This window comes from Diplodia corticola, assembly GCF_001883845.1.
Source record: "Diplodia corticola strain CBS 112549 chromosome Unknown scaffold36, whole genome shotgun sequence".
In the NCBI taxonomy this organism is placed as follows: Eukaryota; Fungi; Ascomycota; class Dothideomycetes; order Botryosphaeriales; family Botryosphaeriaceae; genus Diplodia; species Diplodia corticola.
The window spans coordinates 196,687-219,331 of record NW_017971515.1 but is presented as its reverse complement, the minus strand read 5'-3'; the positions used below and the strand labels follow the sequence as shown (position 1 = coordinate 219,331).

Here is a 22,645-nt window from a genome sequence, read left to right as displayed (position 1 = left end):
TTGCCTTAGATCACACGACGGTATTTCCCGTATCCCAACACCTTTAAAGCTCCAAACACCTCAGCAAACCAATGATGTAAAAAGCAGTAAGAAGCAAAAAAAAAAAAGGGGGTGGAAACGTTTAGAGATCGGGAGCAGTGAGGGAGTAGTGCGAGAAGTATATGCTTTCGTCTTTCAACGCGTTCCACGTGCATGAAACTTCTGGGTATTTGGCCGTTGAACATTGGTAGGAAGAAGAGGAAGAAGCAGATGATGAACCGCCGCTTGCTTTGGTTGCTTTGTCAAAGGTAAAAGATAGAACGAAAGGTAGATACAAAAGGGGGATATCAGACTTTAGAAATAGAACAGCAATGTCAAGCTTGGCAAAGGGGCAAACGAAAGACCACCAAGCGGTATGTAAAATGCAGGCAAACAGTACCGACCATGAATGGCGACTGATACAGAGAAGAATTAAAAAGTAATGACACTCCTCCTTGCCCATCGCTCCGTCATGTCCGTCGTCTAGCCCCAGGCTAAGCTCGACACGCGCACCAACGTATTTATAGCAATAGATGAACCCTTGTGGCCGACAGCTGCGACTAGCGTCATCGTCATCCAACAAGACATTCAACTTCAGTTAATATCATCGTCTCCCCACCCAAGGAGCTCTGCTGCCACGTTCCCGATCGTGCTCACCACCCAAACAGTCACCAAAGTGCACCCCACGACGCGATCCATGCGCCATTTTCTCAACGGCACCATAACCAACAAGCCGAGAAGCGTGACCAGCAGCGTCGCACCGCTCACGATGAGCGAACTACTAATGTCTAGGTGGTATGGTTTGAAGTGGATGGGGCGATCTGGATGCTTATCGTGCTTGCTCTCGGCGTGCTTGATTGTCATGTAGCAGCCGCCCAAGCCGATACCGAGCAGGATATTCAACATAGGCCCGCCGAAGCATGCCGAGAGAGCCATGACGGGGAAGCCTAGGCGGGCGACCGTGATATCGGCGACGAGGTCTCCGAGCGAGTTTCCGACGGCGAAGATAGTAAGGCCGAGGATGGCGTCGCTGATGTTGAGAATGGCGCCGAGGGCTTTGAGGACGCCGACGACCTCGTTGGCGATTGTGCTGATCCAAGCGATGGCGACAACGAAGCCGGCGAAAGAGAGCATCACGCGCCATTTCGGGGCCCGATCGGGAGTAGTGGTGGACAGAAGGAGGAAGAGAGCACCGAGACTGCAGGCAAGGCTGATGAGAACGGGCCGGATGAGGGCTCGGGGGTCGCCTAGGTCAACATTTGCCCACATGACCACAACGACAAATAATGGTGCCGTGAATGCCTGCAGTATGACAAGCCAGCGATCCCATTGCTTGGGTCCGGAAGCAGAGCTGGCTGTCCCCGGGCGCTGCGGAAGCTGTTCTGGAGAGTGATGCATAGGTCCCACAGAAGGCGATATGATCACCATCGGGGAGCGATCGTGGTAAGCAACTCTATGTTGAGTCTCATGGGCTGCAGCAACTGCAGCCGTGTTGCCATGGCCAGAGAGTCCGTGAGTGTCCGACGAGTCTGTACGGGTATGGCCGTCCTGAGCAGGAGGATCATCATCGGGGCCAATGACCGTGATCGTGCTCGGAGCGGAGGGACGGCCACTGTGAGGCGTCCTGACCACTGGGCTTGGGAGATTCAACTCAGCCATAGTGTCCTCATTCTCCGTGTCAGCCTCAACCACAGGAAGGGTAATTGTGAGTAGGAAAACACTTGGTGCCGCGACGATTCCAAGTAACTTCCCCCAGATGTTTTTCTCGCTGAACTTGCACAACGTAGGGAATAGCTTCGACGTGATTCTCTGTGGGGTAGGCAAGAATTTGCTTGGCCACCATGCTGGGGGCTTCTCCTCTTCTTCCTCGATCTCAGGAAAGTGCTCGTTGGGAAACAAGGACACTGGTGATGCGCTTGGAGATACCAGGCGTATACTACCAGGCCGAGAGCCGCTTTGAATTGACCAAGAATAGTCTCGATATGCAGGGAATGGTGAGATATCTGAGTTTGCTGGACCAGTTTTCGGGATATTCAACTTGGGGAGATGCTTTGGGCTCACAGCCGTCGATGATGTACCTGATACCCGAGGACCGGATTGCGGAATAGGCGCCAAAACTTGATCTGGAGGAGCAAGGTGGTCTGGAGAGAGGGATCTGCGATGATGGGGGACCGGCGGGGCGTCTTGGAAAGAGGAAGGAGAAAACTCAATTGCGGGGGAGCGAGTGACTCGACTCGAAGCGTCAGACGTCCTCCTGGAATTGTTGGGCGGGACCTTGAGACTATTGTTGTCCTCTTCCAATGGGCCCAAGAGGTCTTGCTGCTGCTGGAGATGTCGCTTCCAAGCGCCTTGGTCTAGCTTTAACGTATCGGCATCGTTTACTGATACGGCTCGAATGCGAGGTCCGACTGCAGCACGCACGTCCTGGTTCGGTCGGATGACTATTGGAGACGTGCCCTCATGTCCCTCAGGCTCCACTTCGTACGGCGGTCTCGCAGCAGGGTCGGAAACAGAAGACAGGTAGTCCTGTTGTTGTGCGGTCGTGAATGTCGGGTCGTCTGAATAGCGTCGCAAGTTGATGGGCATGGACTGGATGTTCCTGGACCTTTTCAGGGAGGTAAGCACCGCGCGAAACTCTAGCGCGCCGACCAAGCTGGGACGAATAGGCGGGGGTCTGGTGAGACGACGCTCTCCGAGTCGTGGTCGACTCAAGCGCATGTTTCGATTGAGCTCTCCAAGCCATCTCTCACGCACTTCCTCGTCGGCATTCTCGAAGCCCGGTTCATCGTCGTATTCGTTGCCCTGTTCCAGCATGCGCAAGTCGTCAAAGGATGTGTTGCGGGAGTGGCGTTGAGGCCGGTCGTCCAAGCTGGCATCTTCATCGTCGCGATACGGCTCGAAGACCTCGGCCTCCTCCCCGCCGGGGGTGACGTATTGGCCTCTTGCCGTGGCTTCGACGAATCTCCTTCGCTGGCGTCGGCCATGCCACCAATGCCACCATATTACAAATATGACATAGGCGATGTAGAAGCCCACCATGGTAGCGCATTCCCACAAGGAGAGCTTCCCGTCGATTAGGAATACCATGCTGAAGGCGGCGGCCACGATGAAGAAGAAGACATCGCGGACGAAGCTCCGGCGGTCGACCTTGAAGGGCCGGACGATAGCCATTGAGCCAGCGACGACAGCTGTGATGAAGCCAGCGGCACCCATCAACTCGCCTACAGCTAGGCTTCCACTGTTTGTTTTCATGGCGGCAAAAGTGGAGAAGACGTCGGGACTACCGTTACCAAAGGCCAGGAAGGTGACGCCGGCCATGCTCTCGCTCATGCCGAGGAGGCTCGATATGGTGCTGAGGTTGACGCAGAAAAAGTCACTGGCGGCGATGCCGATGGTGGAGAAGAGCAGGGCGAGCCATGCGACCAGGATGGCGAAGCCGACGGGCTTTGCGTGGGACAGGCGGCAGTAGTACAGCTGCAGGTACGAGAAAATTCCAGCCTCCTCGTCCGAGCAATTGGCGCGTACGAAGGCGCACTTGTCGGGCGCATGGTACACTAGGCGACACTGGGTACACAGTCAGCGCTGGAGTCGGGTGAGGAGCGGGAGTCTGCTCACCTCTTGGTCCTCGGTGGAAACGCCGCGACGCAGCAGGCCCGGGGCATCGTGCACGGCAGCGGGTTCGGGGGCATGCAGGACCAAGCTGGCGGCAGCGATAGCGCAGACCAATAGGACGGTGATAAAGAATGGGCGGGCAGAGAAGGCGGGCCTGTGCCGGAGAGGTGCGGGCTGCGGCAGGGCGGAGCGGCGCAGCGCGGAGGAGCGGTTATCTGCCATGGCGACAGGCGGGCGCGTGGAGGGGAGCGGCGGGGGAAGCGGCGGGCATCTGGACTCCAGCAGAGAGGCGGCGGGTGCAGGAGAGTGAGTTGGTCTTAAAGCGCAGCGCAGAGGGCCATGGAATCTGGAGCGGCGCTGCGCGTGCCACCAATGACGCGCCCGCGCCCGCCACAGCACTGACTGGTACCGGCCGCGCACGCACAGGGCAGCTGCGGCGGTGCTGCGCGTTAGCCGGGGCGCGTCACGGCGTTAGGGCGGCACTGTGGCGCTCGGGCCTCGCGCTGCCGACATTCGTTGTCGATAAACAAACCACCGCGCGACGCCCACGCCCGCACCGCCAGCACCGCCAGCACCGCCAGCATCGCCAGATTCCATGGTCGCCGCCCCTCCGCGCTCCTGATCCGCGCCCCCCTCCGGCCCCCCTCCGGCCCCAGCTGCCCGCCATGCCGCGCGCCCGCGACCGCTACTCGTCCGCCGCGACGCCCCACAAGCACACGCCCATCAAGTCCGGCCCCGCTGCTGCTCCTCCGCAAGGCGCTCTGCTAATCTGCCTTGCAGGGTCCCGCTCAATGACGACAAGCAGGAGAAGGCCAAGCGCCTCCAGTCGCGCCAGGCCCTTCATGAGACCCAGATGAACCAGATCCGCGCCGCCGCCACCCCCGTGCGCCGCCGCCAGACCCTCACCGGCCAGAGCCAGTACACTGCCGGCGAGAATGACGACAGCTTCCTCGTCGGCGGTGACGCCGTCACCCCCATGAAGCGCGTGCCGATCCTGGCCAATTTCGAGGAGTGGATGAAGATGGCCACCGATAACGTGAGTGCTTCTCCGCCTCAGGCCGCGCCGGAGGTCTGACTGTAATGGCAGAAAATCAATGCAAACAACTCCTGGAATTTTGCCCTCATCGACTACTTCCATGACATGTCGCTCTTGAAAGAGGGCGACAGCGTCAATTTCCAGCGTGCCAGTTGCACTCTCGACGGCTGCGTCAAGATCTACACGAGCAGAATCGACAGCGTCGCTACCGAGACCGGAAAGCTGCTTAGCGGTCTGGCTACCAGCAACGATAACAAGAGGCGCAAGGGAGACGACGCAGATGGAGATGCCGACGACGACGAAGAAGAGGGCGAGGATGGCCAGAGGAAGAAGGCCCGCAAGCGCGCCCAGCGGTCCGCTGAGTCGACCTTGGCATCCTCGTTCGCACAACTGCAGTTGAAAAAGATGGACATGGAGCTGTCGGTGGACCCGTTGTTCAAAAAAGCCTCCGCAGATTTCGACGAGGGCGGTGCAAAGGGTCTGTTGCTAAACCACCTGGCCATTGATGCCACTGGTCGAATTGTCTTCGACAGCAGCGACGACATCGAGCCTGCACAGCCGGGAGCCGAGGAGGACGACCAAGCACAAGAACAGGAACAAGACGGAGATGCGATGGACGTTGATGGCGGCGAAGAGACTAAGCCGGAGCCGGAATCGAACCATGCGGATATCGACATTGCGGGGCTAGCGGCCAAGTTCTTTCCGGATCTGTCAGTCCTCGACGGCCAAGACATCTGCCCCTCGCTGAAGGATTTCGATCTAAGCGATCCAAATGCTACGAATTTGCCATTTTTGAAAGCGCCTGATGACTGGAGGAATGATGCTCAGGATGACGATGAAAAAGACGATGGTGCCGGTGGATTTCTTGCGGGTGGGTTCGACGATGACGACGACCTGGGCGCATTCGACCTGCCTGCCGAAACCGGGTTTGGTGAAGGCGGTGAGGTCTGGGCAAGGGAAGCAGCTTTGGAAACTCAAATGCGCGTGCACACCATGGGACCGGATGGCGAGGGCCGTGGTGGCGAAGAGGGAATGGATGAAGACGGAGGCTTTGACGGGGATTACGGCGTCACATTAACAGCAGGTCGCGAGCAAGACCAGGAGAACATCTTGAACTACTTCGACAAAGCATTATCGAAGAACTGGGCCGGCCCGGAACATTGGCGTATCAGGAGAATAAAGGACAGCAACAAGGCGAACGAACCTGCACCGACCAAGAGAAAAGAAAAAGAACCCTTCCAGATCGATTTTTCTGCCCCCATGGTGCAGTCGACAGCCGATGCGCTGTTCACGCCGGCAGCCACATCATCCTCCATTCTGTTACCCAAGGCTCAGTGGAAATCCAAGAGCCGAAATTTGCTGCCTGACGACAAGCATTTCAGCTCCCGCCAACTACTTCGCCTTTTCTTGAAGCCCAAGGCACGCCTGGGTGCAGGGATGCGCATTAAATCGGGCCTCAGCAACGGCCGGGGTGAAAACCAAAAGCAGCAGGAGCCTGAGGGTGAAATGGACGAAGTTTTCTGGGCACGTAACGAGGAGCACCGTGGCAAGTCCCCAGAGAACGAAGAGGTGCCCGCACAAGCCGACTATGATGCCGATTTCTTCCAAGACGATGGGCTCGGAGCCGTAGGTGGAATTGACGATAGCGACATATTTGCCGATGCACGCGAGATGTTTTCACCACCACCAGAGTTCACACAAGGCGCGCAGCCCGGCGATGCCAGCGTGCTCAACGGCAACCAGGAAGGCGCGTTTGGTACACAACTCGTTACCCAGAGCCGAAGGTTACGGCCTGAGTACGTCCAGTACGCGCGTGTGGCGAAGAAGGTGGATGTACGACGGTTAAAGGAGGAGTTGTGGCGCGGCATCGGCATCGGGGATCCTGAGGAGAACCTAGATGATGTAAGCCCTACCTCAAGACCCCACCCGAATAGGAAGTGCTATGTAGTTAACATGTTCTCACAGTCCATCCTGCAACGCAAAACCCCCGCCCCGCCCGCGCAAATGGCTGAGGATGGGTCGCTCAAGTTCACCGACGTTGTCAATAACCTGCAGACAGTCTACCCCAAGAAGCAGCTGGCGGATATTTCTACGAGCTATTGCTTCATTTGCTTATTACATCTGGCCAACGAGAAAGGGCTGGTCATCGAGAACCAGGAGAACTTCACTGACCTCACCATCAGAAAAGACCCACGAGCAATTCCTGAAGGCATGGAATAAGACATGGACCAGTAATGATACATGTTCGCAACGATTTGTTGGGCTTTCTGCCGTGTAGCAGCTAAGAGGCAGCATACCTGGATGTACAGGCCACCGGCTGGCGTTATTGGACCGGATACGGGTTGGGAGGCTATTTGCTCTGGATTGGTTGCGAATGGAGTAGCCTTACATGGCCTAAAGAATCCAGTCTATCTTGCTCGCTTGACCCTGCAGTTCAGAGTGAAGTGCAGACCAAGCTTTGCCCAGCCAGTCGTGACCAAGTGACTAACTATACACAAACAAAGTTCCCACAATGGAATTTCACCGACCATGGCACATGACAAAAATCTCATCGAGTGTCCCTCTCTTCCACTTCGACCTAGCCGGCACCGGTACCGCCAGCTTACGTTGAGCCACAGGGATCCAAAGCCAACCGTGCCAGTAGTCCAGCATGCCCAACACAGACTTGCTCCATTGGAGGCTGAGCACGGCAAAGCTTAACGCCTGTGCCACAGCCTGCATCAACCAGCCGCGACCGTCGCTACAACGACCTTCCAAATCGATGTTAGACGCAAATGACTCGCATCGGCCGGGGTTCACAGCTCGATTCGCCTTTCCTCACGCCGCTTTTAGCGGCAGCGGGATCGCTGGGAAATACCATTCGCTCTATATTGGGTGTGGGTGTGGCTGGAGCCGGCCGGGGGAGGAAAATCAGCCTTGGCCTAAGCTCGAGCTGCACTGTCAGAAAGGTGCGGTGCGGGCTGCTTCACATCTGAAACTCCCCATGTATCTCCACAGCGTAAAAAAAAAAAAGAAAAAACCCCACCCGCCAACCAGATGGGAACGAATTAACAGGAGTGTGATAAGAACGAGATGGGAAACCGTCGTCTCCACAGTGCTGGTTTGAGGGTCCCCCCGCCCCGGCCCGGGGTCTGCCTTATCAGTCGGTCGACGTTGTTTGATACTCACCGCACCGCCAGAGGTCCCACCTACTACGCCGAGATGAATGCGGCGGGAAAGGAGGGATCGATTATGCGGCGGGAAAGGAGGCAAAGTGTGTTTGAGAGGCCTGTCGTGGGATGATAACGGTGTTCTAGGCTGCTCGACCCCCCGTCGGCGGTGGCGGTAACGAGGCCGGGTGGATGGTGCAGGGCAGGGAAAAAAGGTTTTGTTCACACGCGTTGCGTTTTTCACTTCCCCGTCTGTCTGTGTGGTCGAAATCGAATTCCTCGTTCAAGTGGTATAGTCCATCTCCACCAAGTCACCAAACGTAAAAAGACCTTCATCTCATCCCGTTCCCCACAAAGAAAAAGAGGATCCCGTTACGATATACAACCGCTTCTCCGCACTAAACTTCCTTATGCTCGACGACCGGCGCCTTCTCCTCGGTATCCAACGCCATCTCACTCGCCAGCACTCTGCCCTTCTCCGTAGCCGCGGCACCGCCGACCATGGCGGCGTCGCCGTCGAAGTGCTTGGCGATTTCCTCGAGAGGAGTATTGCGCGTCTCAATGTAGAAGAAGTAGACGACGGCGCACTCGATGCCGAGCCAGATGCACTATGCGATGCGACAATAGTCAGTTAATCAACCTCTTGAGTCCGTAGCTATTTGGTGGAGCGTAGTGGGGCATTAGAGGAAATGGGTTAAAACTCACGTAGACGATGTAGTACTTCCAGCCGATATGATCAAGGGCGACTGGGTTGACATAGGTGTTGATGAAGAGTGCGGCGTCGACGGTGAACCACACGATGCACATGCCCTTGGCGCGGATATTGTACGGCAGGATCTCGACGGCGTAGCCGACCAGCAGGCCAGACCAAGCCATGTTGTAGCAGACATAGTACAGGAAAATCATCGCAACGACAGCGTTTCCCATCATGTGGTTGGTGCTTCCCCCGATTTCGAAGCGGGCGGAGCAGATGCACCAGATGATGAAGCAGATCATCATGCCGAAGGTGGAGCAGAGGAAGAGCCGGCGGCGGCCGACTTTGTCGACGAAGAAACAGAACGAAATGGCGACAATGGCGTTGACAATCTGCAGGACGCCGTTGATGACGAGCTGCATGTTGCTGTCCTCGATGCCGATTCCGGCGAGCACCTTGGTCATGTAGTACGACACCAGGCCATTGCCGGACCATTGCGAGAACAGACCGAGCGTGGCGAGAATGAGCACACGACGACGATTGCCCTTCGTCCTGACGAGTTCAAACCAACCGTTACCCTCGAATTCCTTTTCGATCGATAGAGTGTGCTTGATCTCCTCAAATTCGAGCTGGACGACCTCGTCATGTTCTGTGGGGCGGGGAAAACTCAGTATCTACATGTAATGTGTCAATCCAGAATAAGAGGAACTTACCGTTGCCCTCAGCGTGGACCCTTGCAAGCGTAGCCAGAGCCTTGTCGTCATGACCCTTGTTGATATGCCATCTTGGAGACTCCGGAACTATCCAGACGAAGATGAGCTGAAGAATAGATGGCCCAGCTTGCACCATGGACGGGATGCGCCACGACCAGTGGTTTGGGATGTGGTTCGTGCCGAAGGTAAGCCAAGCAGCTATGATGCTCCCAAGATACCAGGTCGTGTTGTAGATGGTTGTGTACGCAGCACGGTGTTGGGGGTGCACCAGCTCAGTGATCAGCAACGGCGAAGCGCCATGGGCAATGGCAACACCGAATCCGATGAAGAAGCGGGCGGCGACAAACATGCGGAAGTTGACACTGGCGGACTGAAGAGCAACCCCGAAGATCATGATAATGCAGCCAATGAAAACAGCCATCCGACGGCCAAGTATGTCGGCGGCGTATGGGACAACAGGCAGTGCGATCAAGCCACCCAGAAACATTATGGAACTGAAGAGGCCGACGATTTTACCTTCGGGGTTGTTGAAATCTAGAAACAAGGTATTAGCCGCAAGGTCTTCCCTGTGAAGCCAGGTTTATCAGGCCAAGGCCTTAGCCAGACTGACAAAATTCTGCAGAGCACATCTATATGCAAGAATGCGGTTGAATGCCATCCTCGCGAGCAAGAACTTACAATCTTTAAACTGGTTCAAAGCCAGGAGCCCGTTGACCATACTACCGTCGAAACCATTTGTTGCCTAGGAAAATATTAGCTCATCTCTATGACGGCTCACGCTCTCGCTCGTTAGCAATGCTCACGCTAGTAAGGATGACGAACATCAGGCAGATGTAGGTCTTCCGCATGTTAGGTTCCTTCCACCACGTAACAGCGGGAAACTCCCTTCCCGCAAGGCGAAAGTGGCCCTTTGTTGCCGCCTCCATGTCTGGGTAACCGTGAAATCGTAACGTGGGGCCTTATTGAGAATTGAGCAGCAGCGCTGCTATTTCCGAGGTGTCTGGAAGGACGAGAGCCTCCGTGGAGCGTATCGCTCGTGAGAGAGGGGAACAAAGGATGGAGAGGCCGGACGTGCTCACTAAAACGCACCCACCCATGAAGGAAAGTCCGTAACCATATATACAAACCTTAGTATCCGGCACTTCCTCGCGCGGCGAAGAAGGGGCATGGACGTTAATCGCATTTAGCCGGCGCGGCAAGCCATCTCTCACGAGAGGCCAAGAGGGCGGAGTGGTAAGAAACGCCCAGAACGCCTCCCGGACCGGGGCTTCGGTTAAGGCCTGACCGAGCTGAGCAAGCCATGTGGCGAGCTCGGTTCGCTTGATATTGCAACAGCATCGAGGTATAGGGCTCTTGCATGAGTTCTTTCATTTAGATACACGTTGTGCATCGATGTCCATGGACAGTCCAACTCTCCCCATCCACCGTTGCAGTATTCACCTGACGAAACGACACCGCACGTACCTCGTGAGCTACCAGGGCACGGCACGGAGTGTCGGACTGAAAATGGATGTTGGGTGCATGCGTATGGCCGCGCGGTGGCTTTCACCGCTTCCTGTGACCGACACAAAGTTGCCTAAATTGAGGGGGGAGGGGAGATCGCAACCGCGCTAACAGAGCGATGCTGACATGGAGTACATGCAGGCTTGCCTGACTTCCTTGAGCGCCTCTTGTCATTCGCAGCAGTCATACTTGGCCCCAGGGACTGCTCTCACGCGCCTGTTGTTCTGGACGTGAAACGGAGGAACAAGTCAGGGACTAAGAACCGCCTCGAAATACCCATTGGCTACGGAGTGGGAAATGCGCGGCGAGCACAGAGTATGTGGTCGAAAGACGGTGGTGCGACCAGAGTGTGGCAGCTGAATGGTGGGGTAAAAGCTGGGGTACGGGGATGGATCCGGGGAAGGATTGCGGGTGTGCGGCTAAATGACACGCAAATAGCCTGATATGCCACATGGAAGCGTCGCTGCTTTGGGCCTGCTGTCTCTCCGCACCCGCGCCAGAGGTCACTTGAAGACCTGCAACAAGTAGTCCTATTGGCCCTGTCGATCGGCCCCGTTATCCTTACAGCCCGGCTGGAAGGGTCCTTCAGGTCCCTCGCACGCGGCTGTCAGTTCCAGACTGCGGCTTCATTGAGCAGATCCGCTCGATTTATCCGCATTCCAGAAATCTGGTCCCTCGAGTGATCGCCTGAAAATGCAGGTACCTGCCGATTTATCAGTCATCACTGCAATGGTCAATGTCCTGAGTGCAGCCCGTGGGCGAACCTGGACGCTCTCTACGAAGTCCGTACTTTCAGTGACTCGGTAGTCGGAAAAGCGGGTGAGGATTCCTGACACACCGGCAGCGCCAACGTCTTGTGCTTGTGCCCTGGTGCGGCTGCTGTTTTCTGAACAAGCGGCCATGTGGAGCTGGGGAGGCGTGATCAGACACTCATTTTTCGGTAGTGTGACGCCGCAGAGGAAAGTGGTTGATCGTTTGGTTCATTTTCTACATGCTTGGGATAAGCGGAGCCAGTTTGCTGGTCATACTGCAGCCAGTGTCTCATGACGTCGTGGTAAGCTCCATTGTCCGAGTCTTCAGTCTCATTGTCGGGGCCTGGATCTCTTTTGCGCTTGCCCTTGGAACCTGGGTGGGAGCCTCCGTCTTCAACCTTTACATCAACATCCTCTGGGGGCTGCTCGAGCTTCAAATTACAAGTCTCGTCGAGAAGGTCAGCGGCTGCCTCCTCCAGGAGGACTCCAAACGCCAGAAGCGCGGTCTCATCCAACGACCTGTAGAGTCTCCTGGCTTGTCGGCCGTAGGCTTGGTCGTAAGCCTCTGAGGAATGGGCATGGATTGCTTTAAGTAGATCAGATTCCGGTAGACGCTGATGAGGTGCCAGGTGCCTGTCAGCAAAATAGATGTCGTCTTCTTCGTAGCGACGGGGCGCGCCTCTCTGTTTGAAGAGGGACTCATCCGGAGGGATAGGGACACGTGAGGTGGATGAGGTTATACGCCCGGCGGAGACGGCTGCTTGTTCCGGGATGAAACCGTTGGCGTTGACGCGTCCTAGAAAGCATGAGTCGAGCGACGGCAGGCTCTGCAGCGTGTAGGGCTGCTTACCAGCAACACAGTCGTAGACCGAAATGGGCCTCCTTCTGCGCTTTTCGGGCGGCGGGCTTGACCGACGTCTCTGAGGCTTGACCCTGCCTCTAAACATGATGGGCTTGGAAGCGGGTGGCCCGCAGCGAACAAATGCAAGGCGAAAAGATGTTACAGAAGTTTTAAGCGATTGCCCAGGATCAGATGCATTGAGTGGCCGAGGGTTTGTAACATTTTCTGGCGCGCGAGTCAGGAAGTCGTTGCCGCGACGGTGTCGTCATTCGCATCCTCGGCGATGTCTGCTGCCTGCCCGTACCAACCATCATCGCATCCACAGCCAATGCATGAATGCTCTCCTCCTGAACCGCGCCCTGGGCGTTATATCGCCCCCCGCTTTCCAGCGCCATGAGACTACACGCCTGCTGCATGCTTTGCAGTCCACTCCTGTCCGCTTTGACGGCTCAGCTCAGGCCGACGGTGATGCGCTCCCAGAAGAGGTCAAGGCACATGCCGCTGGCGTTAATGCCATGACCATTGACAAGTTCGAGGGCCGATATCTTTTGTCTGGCGGTGCCGACTCCTCCATCTGCATGTGGGATCTCGAATCCCGCGAAGAGGGCTCAGTCGACACCGTGTACCCGCTTGGAACGTTGCCAAAGTGCGTCCACTGCGCCACCGGTCCCGAAGGTTGTCTCGCACTGACCCCGAATATAGAACCTCCAAAGCCCACCGCTTTGGCGTAACACATGTCTCTTTCTACCCGTTCGACTCCCTCGCTTTCCTCTGCTCTTCCTACGACCACACGCTCAAGATATACTCTTCCGAGACCCTCCAGTTGTCCGCATCCTTCGACCTCAACCATGTCGTCTACTCGCACTCCATGTCCTCCATAGCCTCTCATCTCCTCGTCGCCTGCGCCACCCAGCAACCTACCGTCCGCCTCGTCGATCTCCGTTCGGGAGCCGCAACGCACTCGCTTGCCGGCCACGCCGGGGCCGTCCTGTCCACCGCCTGGAGCCCCACGACAGAGCACATCGTGGCCAGCGGCGGTGCCGACGGCACGGTGCGCTTCTGGGACATCCGGCGCAGCGCGGGCTGCCTCGGCCTGCTCGACAAAGAAGACTCGATCGGCGTGGCCGGCCTGGACGGGCTGGGCGGCAGCTCTGCGCGCAACAACCGGCAGCAAGGGCGCGCGCACGGCGGCGCCGTCAACGGCGTCGTCTGGACCGAGGACGGCCGGCACGTCGTGACGGCGGGCCACGACGAGCGCGTGCGCGTGTGGGACACGGCGACGGGCGCCAACACGCTGGCCAGCTTTGGCCCGGCGGTCAAGAACGCGCATCTGTCGGCGTTGCTGCCGTTGGTGTCACCGCCCGCGCTGACGGCGCCGGGCAAGGAGTGCTTGTTCTACCCGAGCGAGCGCGAGATTTTGGTCTACGAGCTGTTCGACGGCCGCCTCCTCAGGCGGCTGAAGGCGCCGCACTGTGCGACGGGCACGGTTGGTGCGGCGGGGAATCAGAAGCAGCTGAAGAACCGGACGACGGCGCTGGCGTGGCGCGCGCATGACGTCGAGGTCTATTCTGCGCATGCTGATGGGACGATCAGGGCTTGGGCACCGCGGACTGAGGAGGATGTCATGGCGGATGATGAAGAAAGGCAGGAGGCGGAGCATGAAGAGCAGACGAGGAAACGGAAGAGGGAGGCGTTGGAGGAGATCTATAGGGATTTTACAAAGAAGCAGATGATCTTTAATTAGGTTTCTAAACCATTAGAACGCCGGACTTGGCTCATGAAGTACACGATGATTTGTTCGAGCAAGGCCCAATGGAACCTGTCTGTTACAAGGCCCGATCTCTTTTCATATATATAAAATTAGCATGGTCCTGGTGTCGTATGGAAAGAAATCCCAAACTCCCAGATCCAACGTGTCGTGGTATATCCGCTCTCAAGCCGAAAATTTTGTGAATGTGAACCGTCCAGCTCACAAAAAAAATAAATAAAAAATACGGGCAACAAGGACGAACCAAGAAATGCTCAGAGGCATGCGGGCTTTCTTAAGCAGCGCGCTTGTGCTCCACTGCAGTCCAACAAGACTCCAATATTTCTCTCCCCCAAAATCTCATCGTCGCTGATCTCCTCGGCTCCCCTCCATAATCAACTCGCCTCCTCGCCCTCCAACTCCCGCAACGCCTCGCTCAACACCGCCATCAGCCTCTCCTGCACCTCGCACCCGCCCACTGCCTCGCCGACGTGCCGGCCCGCGCCCCACCCGAACGGCAGCACCAGCCGCCGGCGGCCGCGCGGGTCGAGCACGACCAAGGCGTCCATGGCGGCCTGTCCGCCGCCGAGCGGGTGCAGCAGGCCCAGTTTGAGGTAGTGGTTGTGGGGGTGGCCTTGCGCTGGGAGGGTGGGGAAAGGCGGCGGGGTGGGAGAGAGGTGCGGGAGGGCGTATGAAGGCGAGCGGGTCAGTAGGAGGGGTTGTACGGTTGGGAAGCGGGCGTGTAGGGCGGGGAGAGCGGCGCTGTGGGGTGTGTGAGTGAGTGATGTGGCTTGTGATGGGGGGAGAAGGGAAAGGGTGGTGATGTTGGTGTTGGAGATGGACGAGGGGTGGCCGTTTAGTTTTATGCGGAAGGTGGTGCAGGCTCAACCGTACCAGAGTAGTCGGTAGTGGATGTCTACGTGCTCGAGCACGCAGAGCACGATCAGCGAGCGGCCGGCTACGTAGTGTCGTAGGGCATTGGGTGCTGTGGCGTCGGCGCTAGTGAGCAGATCGGTTGCTACGCTCTGCAGCTGCCATGCCTCGCTGGCCGGTATCACACCCAACGCGTCCAGCTCACTTGTCGTCCGTGTGCGCTTCAGGCCTTCTGTGCCAGGACTGTCCTGCGGGGTGTTGCCGCTCTCGCCGTCCGTTCTGCTGCCGCATTGGACTTCAGAATTCTGCTCTTCCTCGAATATCATGCTACGGGAGCGCTTGCGGGTCGTTGGGGCGGGCTGTGGGTCAGACACGGCCATGTTGAAGGCGTTTGTAGGGCCAGGATGGGTGAAGGGGCTGACGGCGGCCATGATGGCAGAGACGGCCAGTTGGATTTTGCGGCGGCGGAGGCGACTGAGCTGACTGAGGAGCGGAAGGCTGCGGAGGTGAGAAGGGACGACGTAGGGAGTCACTGGCGAGACGTGGATTTACGGGTACGGCGGAGCAACTGGCGCAAGCATGATCTGATCTCGGGGGTCCCTTCAGTCTATGCAGATCTCTCTGCAATTGGGCGTTCCCGCTCTAGGGAAGGGCAGGGTGCTTTGGGTTTCCCCGCGGGGAAGCGTAGTGGCAGGTCAGCGGGGAGGAGTAGTTGGCGCGTCTGGGGTAGGTAGCATCCCGGCCAGAAGAGAAAAAGCGGCTGTACGGGCAAATCGGGGCGACGCGAGTGGTCGTGCGGGCAATGAGGCGAACGGGCCGGACGAGGCCCAGACTACCTCTTAGTCTGCCTTGATGCACTTCCCTGCAGGTACATACATTCTTGCGCAACGGAAGTATTATTTTGTCGTCGACAGGCCCCACTGCATTTGCCGGCCCGAGTCCCGCCTGCTTGCCCTCCAAAGTGCTGCCGCCTGCAGCATTATTTTTCCGCCCTCCAGCCATGTACCGAGCCATAGTGCGTGTGAGAACGCCCAGCCAGCCGATGCGGGCTGCAGAGTGATCGACGACCTCCCGCATTCCGCCGCATCACCACCCCACCACCGTCATTCAGAACAAGAAACTCCCCCAACGTCCTGCCCGCCCCTCAGCCTCCGGCGCCAGCCGCCGCGATGGCCAGTCAGCGCGACCTCAGCACTTTGCAGAAGCAGATCTGGACCGGCTCAATTCCGCTTGAGATACGGCTTGCCAGCACCGAGTGCCGCACCTACGACGACTCAGACCCATATTTGGTATGCCGCCTCCACGTCCTCAACGCTTGGCTGCAGAAGCTCGACCTGACTGGTCCCCTACCAGATCCAAGTCCCGCGACTCTCTTACATCCCTTTCCTCCTGCCCCGCCTGCACGCCTTCTTCGCGCCCTCCCTCATCAACCCGGACGTGCACCCCAGCAAAGGCTGGCTCTCCTGCTCCGACGTACCGCTGAAATGGCACCACCCACTCGGCCTCCTCTACGACCTTTACTCCGGCCTCGAGCCCTACACCCCTGACTCCCTCCATCACTCCCCATCCCCACCGCCGTCCCCACCTTCCCCAACCTCCGCAGCAGCAGCAACAACAACCCCCGACAGCACCCCCCTCCCCTGGCGCCTAATCGTCCACTTCGCCACGCCCGCCCCACCCACCCTCGTCCCCCTCGACCCAGCCTACAAAGCCCACCACGACGCCTTCGTCAACGCCGTCAAGGAGGCCGACTTCTTGCGCAACGGCTCCGCCAAAGCCGCCATGTCCCTCTCAAAGGAAGCGTCGGACCGCCTGTGGGACGCCGTCGGCCGCAACGACCTCGCCGCGTGGGACGCCGTCCACAGCAAGCTGCTCGTGAGCCCGCCCGGCGCGGGCCCGCTGCGGAACGTGCCGATGAAGCTGTACTTGCCTGGCGCGCCGACGGCCGCTAGCGGCGGCGGCGGTGGGGGGAACGGAGGGGGAGCTAGCGAAGACGTAGCGGTAGCGACGCCAACGCTGGCTACCGAGGGAGGCGGCGACGCCGCTGCTGCAGCAACGGCGACAACCGCGGAGTCGCCCGCCGCGGGCGCGCCTTCCCCCATAGCCTCCCTCCGCGTCGTCCAAGCGCTCGTATCGCCCACGCTGAGCAGCGGCGGCGGCGGCGGCGGCGGCGGCGGTTCTGGTGGTAGCGGCGCTTCGCCGCGAGGGCAGCCGCAGACGATGGGCACGGCGTTGAACGGCATCATTCCCAGCCTTTTCCCCAGCCGGCGCAGTCCGCTGCTGGCGCAGCCGGTCCTGCACGGCGCGGTGGTGCCGCTGAGCGCGCCGGTCGAGGAGCTTCTGAAGGCGGCGGCGTATGCGGATGGGTTCTTGCATGTTGCTGTTGTCATGATGAGTTGAGGAAGACAATATCCGCACACAGGCTGACAGCAGAGAGGGGAGGGTCCCATGCGGTTTCACAAAAGGAAGGTTTATGGAAGTTAATGATTATTGCGCCTTGGGACCCTCGGGGTTGAGACGAATGAAGGTAGTGCCTGCGTAGTCGAAGGCTACCGGGCTGGATAGTAGACCTGAGAGTGGAAGGCATGCCTAGATGATATGCACAAGCGCGTGAGACTTTCACAGCATAGCATTGCGTTTGCATAGGAGCGATGAGTGTATGAAGAGAACGACTCTGAAGTTGGTTCGTTGTGTAGTGCAGCAATGTCAATACTGTGAAAACAGCAACCGGGATGAAGGCAACAATCAACGCTACCTGAGCTTCAAAAATTGAGGATCGAAAAGAGCGATGTAAGCAACCACCCATTGACCGTGGCATGACGACTATTTCAGGACTCGGTGAATTTTTTTTTTTGAAAGAATACATCCAACTCTATACATTTTTTTTCAAATCCGACGAATAAACAAGCCCAAGAATTATGTTCTCGTAGTAGGGACAGGTAAAGGGCGATAATGCCAGCGATTCTTGAACGGGCAAAGAACAAAAACCGAGACGATACAAGCATTCCTCCGTCTATATTTCCACCATTCCAAGGTTCCAATGCTTTTTCTTTTTCCAAACAGGAAAAGTCCACGATTACATGCCCAAAAGGGCACTGGCACCAGGTTCGCTAGAGACGTAGACCGTCTCGTGTTTGTCGCTGAAGCCGTTGAAGCGAGTGGCGGAGCACTTCGTGTAAGCGCCCATCTCCTCAAAATAGAGCCAGTCGCCGACGTCGATCTCCTCGGCAAACGACGCCTTCTCCGCAATACAATCGATGCCATCGCAAGTCGGGCCCCAGATGGAGTAATCAGTCGGGCGGCGGCCGTCCATGTCAAATTCGCAGGCCTCTTGGTCGTGCAAGAAGCGGTCACCCAGCCTGAGGATACGCGGCACCGGGTGCTGATGGTCGAAGATGATGCTAGAAAAGTTGCCGTAAACGCCGTCATTCAGGTATAGCATGTAGGACGTAGTGTCCAACTGCTCGTCACGCACGGTGCGGCGCGCAATGACGTTGCACGCAATGTTGAAAGCCGAGGAGACGTAGTAACGGCCGGGCTCTCCGATGACGCGGATGTGCGGCGGAAAGTGAGTGTCAAGCGCATCGGATAGGACTGCGGCCATCTCCTCGAAGGTCTCGCCAGAGAAACCGCCACCGACATCCAGGGTGTGCATGTTGAAGCCAAGCTCTTCGGCTGAATCGAAGACAGTGCGAGCGTCCTCAACAGCCTTGATAAAGGCCTGAGGGTCGGACGCGCCGGAGCCTACGTGGAAGGCAACGCCAACCACATTGAGATCCAGTTTCTTGGCAAGCTCAAGCAGATCTTTGGTAGTGTCCATGGGTGCGCCGAACTTCAGGCTGAGGCGGCACAGACTGGCCGAGTCATCGGTGAGAATGCGTAGGTACAGCTCAGCATCAGGGAAGAGCTTCTTCGTCTTGTACAACTCGTCGGCGTTGTCGAACGTCATCTGCTTGACGTTCTGCTGGGCAGCATAACGCACGTACGAGTTGGTCTTGCAGGGCTGCGCGTAGATGATACGCGATGGGTCGATGCCCATCTTCAGGACCTGCTCAATCTCAGACTTGGAGGCACAGTCGAAACCAGTGCCCAACTCTGCCAACAGGCGAAGAACTTGAGGGTCAGGGTTGCACTTGACAGCTTCAAGAAGTCAGCAAAGTCGGTACCAGCGCGGCTCGCGAGGAGCGCTTACCATAATGCGGCTTGACCCTCTTGAGGTTCATCTTCCAACGGAGGTGCTGGCGGTAGACCTCGCCCATATCAGCCACGAAGAAAGCATCTTCTTCGCCCGCCTCACAGGAATCGTGATCGATAGTGTCGACACGTTTCTTGAACGCTTCACCAATTAGTTGCTTGGCATATTCGGCGCCATGATTGTTCTCGGCAGCAACAGGGCTGTATTGCACCGGTGTGAATGTCTTGATCGACAACGGTGCGTACTGCTCGGTAGTGGTGATAGCAGAAGGTGCCATAACCAGGGCTGTTCGTTCCTGGAGAAAGTGTTTGATTGTGCGAACGTGAGGAAAGTCCTGTTAAGGGGGTCGGAACGGCTCGAATCCGAGGCTGAGTGTAGACAGGCGAGGCCTCCTCGACTCTTCCTCGTGGAGAGGAAGAACCACAGAGAGCGTCCTATGCGGCAGCTGGGTGTGCGGAGGGTCCGGGGGTGAGGTTTGATTTGGGGGAAAAATCAAACACTCAAGTTCAGCAGGCAACTTCAGCAGGAGGTGGAGGCAAGTTGTTGAGGGTGTCGATGTTCTTGGGGCGCACGGCAACTTGAAGAGCTACTGCTGCGGAGGCCGTTGGGGCCGTCTTGGTGGCGGTGCCTTTGATGCGACCAAAGGCAGTCGATGCTAATGGGATTCCAGGACGTCTGTGGATGAGGCGTCAGCATTAGCGCAGCGCAGCGCCGCGGTGAGCGGTCGAGCGAAGTGGCGGGTCGGAGCCTGCAAAAAGGACACCGGGCGCAGGCAGCGCGAGTTGCGGTTACGTACCGCAGTGAGTCACTCCGACGAGGCTGGAAGGCAGGCAAATCGCGGATGCAATTGAAGCCGGCGAGAGCAGCGACGCGAATGCCGGGGGGATGGATGTGTGAGTGAAGATGGTGAGGGGAGCGACGGGAGGAAGAGGGTCGCGATCGAGGGGCGTGGTGAATTTTGAGTCGGGTGCGCCTGGAGCTTGCGCCCGCGTGCCTGAGCCGGCTGGTGACGACAGGCGAGCGCTTCCCCAGCCCAGAACCTGCCGCGCTAACGAAAATACCGCATCCCAGTTCCCAGCTTTGCATGCTCCATCATTACGGTGTAAGCACACGCCCACCCGCCTGCCAATGATGCCGCGCCGGCGCGCTGCCCGGTATTGCCGCTTTGGCACGGGTGCGGGCATCGACCACGCCGTAGGGCTGTCGCCGCCCAAGGCATCGATCGGAAACCGTACACTGTACATTTTCGCCACCCCTGGAGCGAATGCAACCGGCATCTCGTGCACTCAAGCTCACAGCGAACACGCGTTTCCGTTCACGCTCAAACCCAAGTCCACGGATGCGAAGCCACAGAAGTGCCATTGAGAACGAATGCCCCCTTATCCGCCCTCCGCCTCTGCATAGTCAGATCCTTGTGAGCACATAGACCCTGCAATTACAAACACGCTTCCTTCCACTGCCTCGTCAGAGGCTGTGCAGCCCGTGTCTTGAGTCAGACACATTGGTTGGGCGCCACGCCCGGACGGCCGACTGCCGCCGTCCCGGTCGCGGCCCTGTCAGAGGCGGCTGGCGATGACTATTATGTCACCCAAGCTTGCCTAACTTGATGCTGTGGCATCCTGGATCTTGGCCTAAAAGCGAAGCCGGATGCTCCGTTGGGAGTCAAAAGGTTTCATGCGCGGGCAAGAGCACACCGGGAGGTGAGCTTGCAACATCCAGATGGGTGCCTTTGTGGTGTACGGCCGATGCCGCGCCAGGTGTTTAGGCATCGTCTCCATGAGCATGGCATGGGTGCTTGACGCTTTCTACGGAGAACCTGAGGCGCGGCGGACGGCACCGTACGTGTCCCTGGGAGAGTCCCTTGGAGAGCGGGGCCGAAACGCAGAGTGGAAGATGTAGATGTCGACGTGACCAGAATTGCTGTAATCCGAGTGGTCCTGAGGCAAAGGCTGGCGGGTTTTGACGGCCTCGACAAAGCCGCCCTTCTTCATGAGCTCAAAGAAAATCGCCTCGCTCTCGTGGCGAACCTTCATTGCCAACACTACGATGGCCTTTGGGGACCTCGCTGCGAGAGCCTTGAGCGTGTCTACCAGGGCTGGGCTGCTGTCCGGATTGTATGTGCAGTCTGAAACGATGACCATGTCGTACTGTCGCTCGCGCACAACTTGCGGCAGGGGTTCGTCCCAATCCAGTGGCACGAAAGTGGCACTGGACGACATGGCCGGGTTCATCACGTCGATGTTTTTCTCGGCAATCTCCCGTGCTTCTGGCAGGTCGGTGAGCGTGACCTCACAGTCCGGAACAATCTGCGCCAGGCTGATGCCAACAATGCCGCATCCAGTGCCCAGTTCGATCACGTGCAGCTTCTTGTAGGTGGCAGAGCTGAGGGTTGAGTCTAGAAGCGGCAGACTGTCGTACTGCATGGCGATCGTTTTGTCAAAAAAAGCGGCCATGCCCACACCCGCGTCCCTGAACACGTCAGCATGGGAACAGAGGCATCAATGCAAGCCCGACGCAGGGGGACAAACCAGACGTGGCGCGCAATGCTGTCGCCGGTCTCCTCCCAGATGCTCAGCGTGCGGTTGCTCAGCGGCGTGAAGCGGCGTTCCACCTTTTTCTCCGCTTCCCTGATGCCGGCCGGGGCGTCGAGGATGGAGCTCCACGCGGAAATAAGCGAGGGCAGCTCGGGGTGGTTGTCCTGCCTCTCGAAGCGATCGGAGATCTGGTTGCTCTTGGGGCCAATGTGCATGACAACGGGCCAGTCCAGGTCGCAATGCTGGACGTCGAAGCTCACGGCGAGGGCGCGCATGCCGGCGGTCCACTTGAGGCTCTTGCGCAGGAAGATGTCGCCATTGTACTCGGGCGAGCGAATGGTCGCCGCGAGCAGGATGTCCGAGGCCAGGAAGTCCTCGCCGAGATCCGAGGTGACGGTGACCAGCGCGCTGATGGTGTTGCCGTCGGTCTTGGGCACTTTCAAAAACCGAATGTACCTCATGATGGCGGCTGGGCGGGCGGGCGCTGCATGGCGTGAGCAGGCGGGGGAGCGCTGGAGTTATGAAAGGCTGGGCGAAACAACACTACCGAGCGACGCGGCAGCTGGCCTGGCTGGTGGCGCCGAAAAACCCAGTGCCGCAGCAGGTGGTGATGGGGACGACAGACAGATCGCGGTCCAGGCCTCGCTTTATCTCGATTCTAGTGCAGCTAGAGCCGGGCTGAATAGTGCATGGGCGGCCCCCGGCCCTAAACGGGCAGCACATCGTGGCCGCCCGCCCACCGTACGGCAAGCCGACGGCGGCCTACCGTCAATGGCGCGTCTGGTCTGCTGAGACGCGGCCATTGGTGGCGTCCCCGGGGCCAGCCCTAGGACAGCGGCAGTGCTTTGTTGTCCTGCGGTGTGGCCGCATGTGGCAGAGGATAATAATGCGGTCAGGCTGGCCGCAGCCGCCCTGCGCCCCGCGACGCTGCGTGCGCCGGTGCTGCCCGGTGCTGGTGCCGCCCGGGCGCTGGTGCCG

The 22,645-nt window shown here is 58.2% G+C and overlaps 9 protein-coding genes across 9 annotated transcripts; 3 read left to right on the top strand and 6 right to left on the bottom strand.

The window, feature by feature from the left end:
- Positions 1-612: 612 nt before the first annotated feature.
- Positions 613-3,852, bottom strand: BKCO1_3600069 (sodium calcium exchanger protein; the record flags this gene model as incomplete). Its single annotated transcript, XM_020274940.1, has 2 exons — positions 613-3,582; positions 3,634-3,852. The coding sequence occupies 2 exons, from the start codon at positions 3,850-3,852 to the stop codon at positions 613-615; spliced, it is 3,189 nt and encodes a 1,062-aa protein (XP_020129036.1).
- A 443-nt stretch (positions 3,853-4,295) lies between these two features.
- On the top strand, positions 4,296-6,886 carry BKCO1_3600068 (condensin complex component cnd2; the record flags this gene model as incomplete). The annotated part of the gene is made up of 4 exons (XM_020274939.1): positions 4,296-4,357; positions 4,411-4,666; positions 4,718-6,568; positions 6,632-6,886. The coding sequence occupies 4 exons, from the start codon at positions 4,296-4,298 to the stop codon at positions 6,884-6,886; spliced, it is 2,424 nt and encodes an 807-aa protein (XP_020129035.1).
- Positions 6,887-8,213: 1,327 nt separating this feature from the next.
- On the bottom strand, positions 8,214-10,148 carry BKCO1_3600067 (hexose transporter protein; the record flags this gene model as incomplete). Its single annotated transcript, XM_020274938.1, has 5 exons — positions 8,214-8,423; positions 8,521-9,158; positions 9,223-9,756; positions 9,901-9,964; positions 10,026-10,148. 5 exons carry the CDS (start codon positions 10,146-10,148, stop codon positions 8,214-8,216), a joined length of 1,569 nt encoding a protein of 522 aa, XP_020129044.1.
- Positions 10,149-11,647: 1,499 nt separating this feature from the next.
- Positions 11,648-12,424, bottom strand: BKCO1_3600066 (uncharacterized protein; the record flags this gene model as incomplete). Its single annotated transcript, XM_020274937.1, has 2 exons — positions 11,648-12,273; positions 12,328-12,424. The coding sequence occupies 2 exons, from the start codon at positions 12,422-12,424 to the stop codon at positions 11,648-11,650; spliced, it is 723 nt and encodes a 240-aa protein (XP_020129043.1).
- A 226-nt stretch (positions 12,425-12,650) lies between these two features.
- BKCO1_3600065 (wd40 repeat-like protein) lies at positions 12,651-14,062 on the top strand (the record flags this gene model as incomplete). The annotated part of the gene is made up of 2 exons (XM_020274936.1): positions 12,651-12,964; positions 13,021-14,062. 2 exons carry the CDS (start codon positions 12,651-12,653, stop codon positions 14,060-14,062), a joined length of 1,356 nt encoding a protein of 451 aa, XP_020129042.1.
- A 398-nt stretch (positions 14,063-14,460) lies between these two features.
- On the bottom strand, positions 14,461-15,369 carry BKCO1_3600064 (uba3-binding protein but1 o42666; the record flags this gene model as incomplete). Its single annotated transcript, XM_020274935.1, has 2 exons — positions 14,461-14,827; positions 14,960-15,369. The coding sequence occupies 2 exons, from the start codon at positions 15,367-15,369 to the stop codon at positions 14,461-14,463; spliced, it is 777 nt and encodes a 258-aa protein (XP_020129041.1).
- Positions 15,370-16,107: 738 nt separating this feature from the next.
- Positions 16,108-17,338, top strand: BKCO1_3600063 (autophagy protein 5; the record flags this gene model as incomplete). Its single annotated transcript, XM_020274934.1, has 2 exons — positions 16,108-16,227; positions 16,292-17,338. 2 exons carry the CDS (start codon positions 16,108-16,110, stop codon positions 17,336-17,338), a joined length of 1,167 nt encoding a protein of 388 aa, XP_020129040.1.
- A 676-nt stretch (positions 17,339-18,014) lies between these two features.
- On the bottom strand, positions 18,015-19,410 carry BKCO1_3600062 (ornithine decarboxylase; the record flags this gene model as incomplete). The annotated part of the gene is made up of 2 exons (XM_020274933.1): positions 18,015-19,078; positions 19,131-19,410. 2 exons carry the CDS (start codon positions 19,408-19,410, stop codon positions 18,015-18,017), a joined length of 1,344 nt encoding a protein of 447 aa, XP_020129039.1.
- A 1,528-nt stretch (positions 19,411-20,938) lies between these two features.
- On the bottom strand, positions 20,939-22,128 carry BKCO1_3600061 (uncharacterized protein; the record flags this gene model as incomplete). The annotated part of the gene is made up of 2 exons (XM_020274932.1): positions 20,939-21,602; positions 21,662-22,128. The coding sequence occupies 2 exons, from the start codon at positions 22,126-22,128 to the stop codon at positions 20,939-20,941; spliced, it is 1,131 nt and encodes a 376-aa protein (XP_020129038.1).
- Positions 22,129-22,645: the final 517 nt, after the last annotated feature.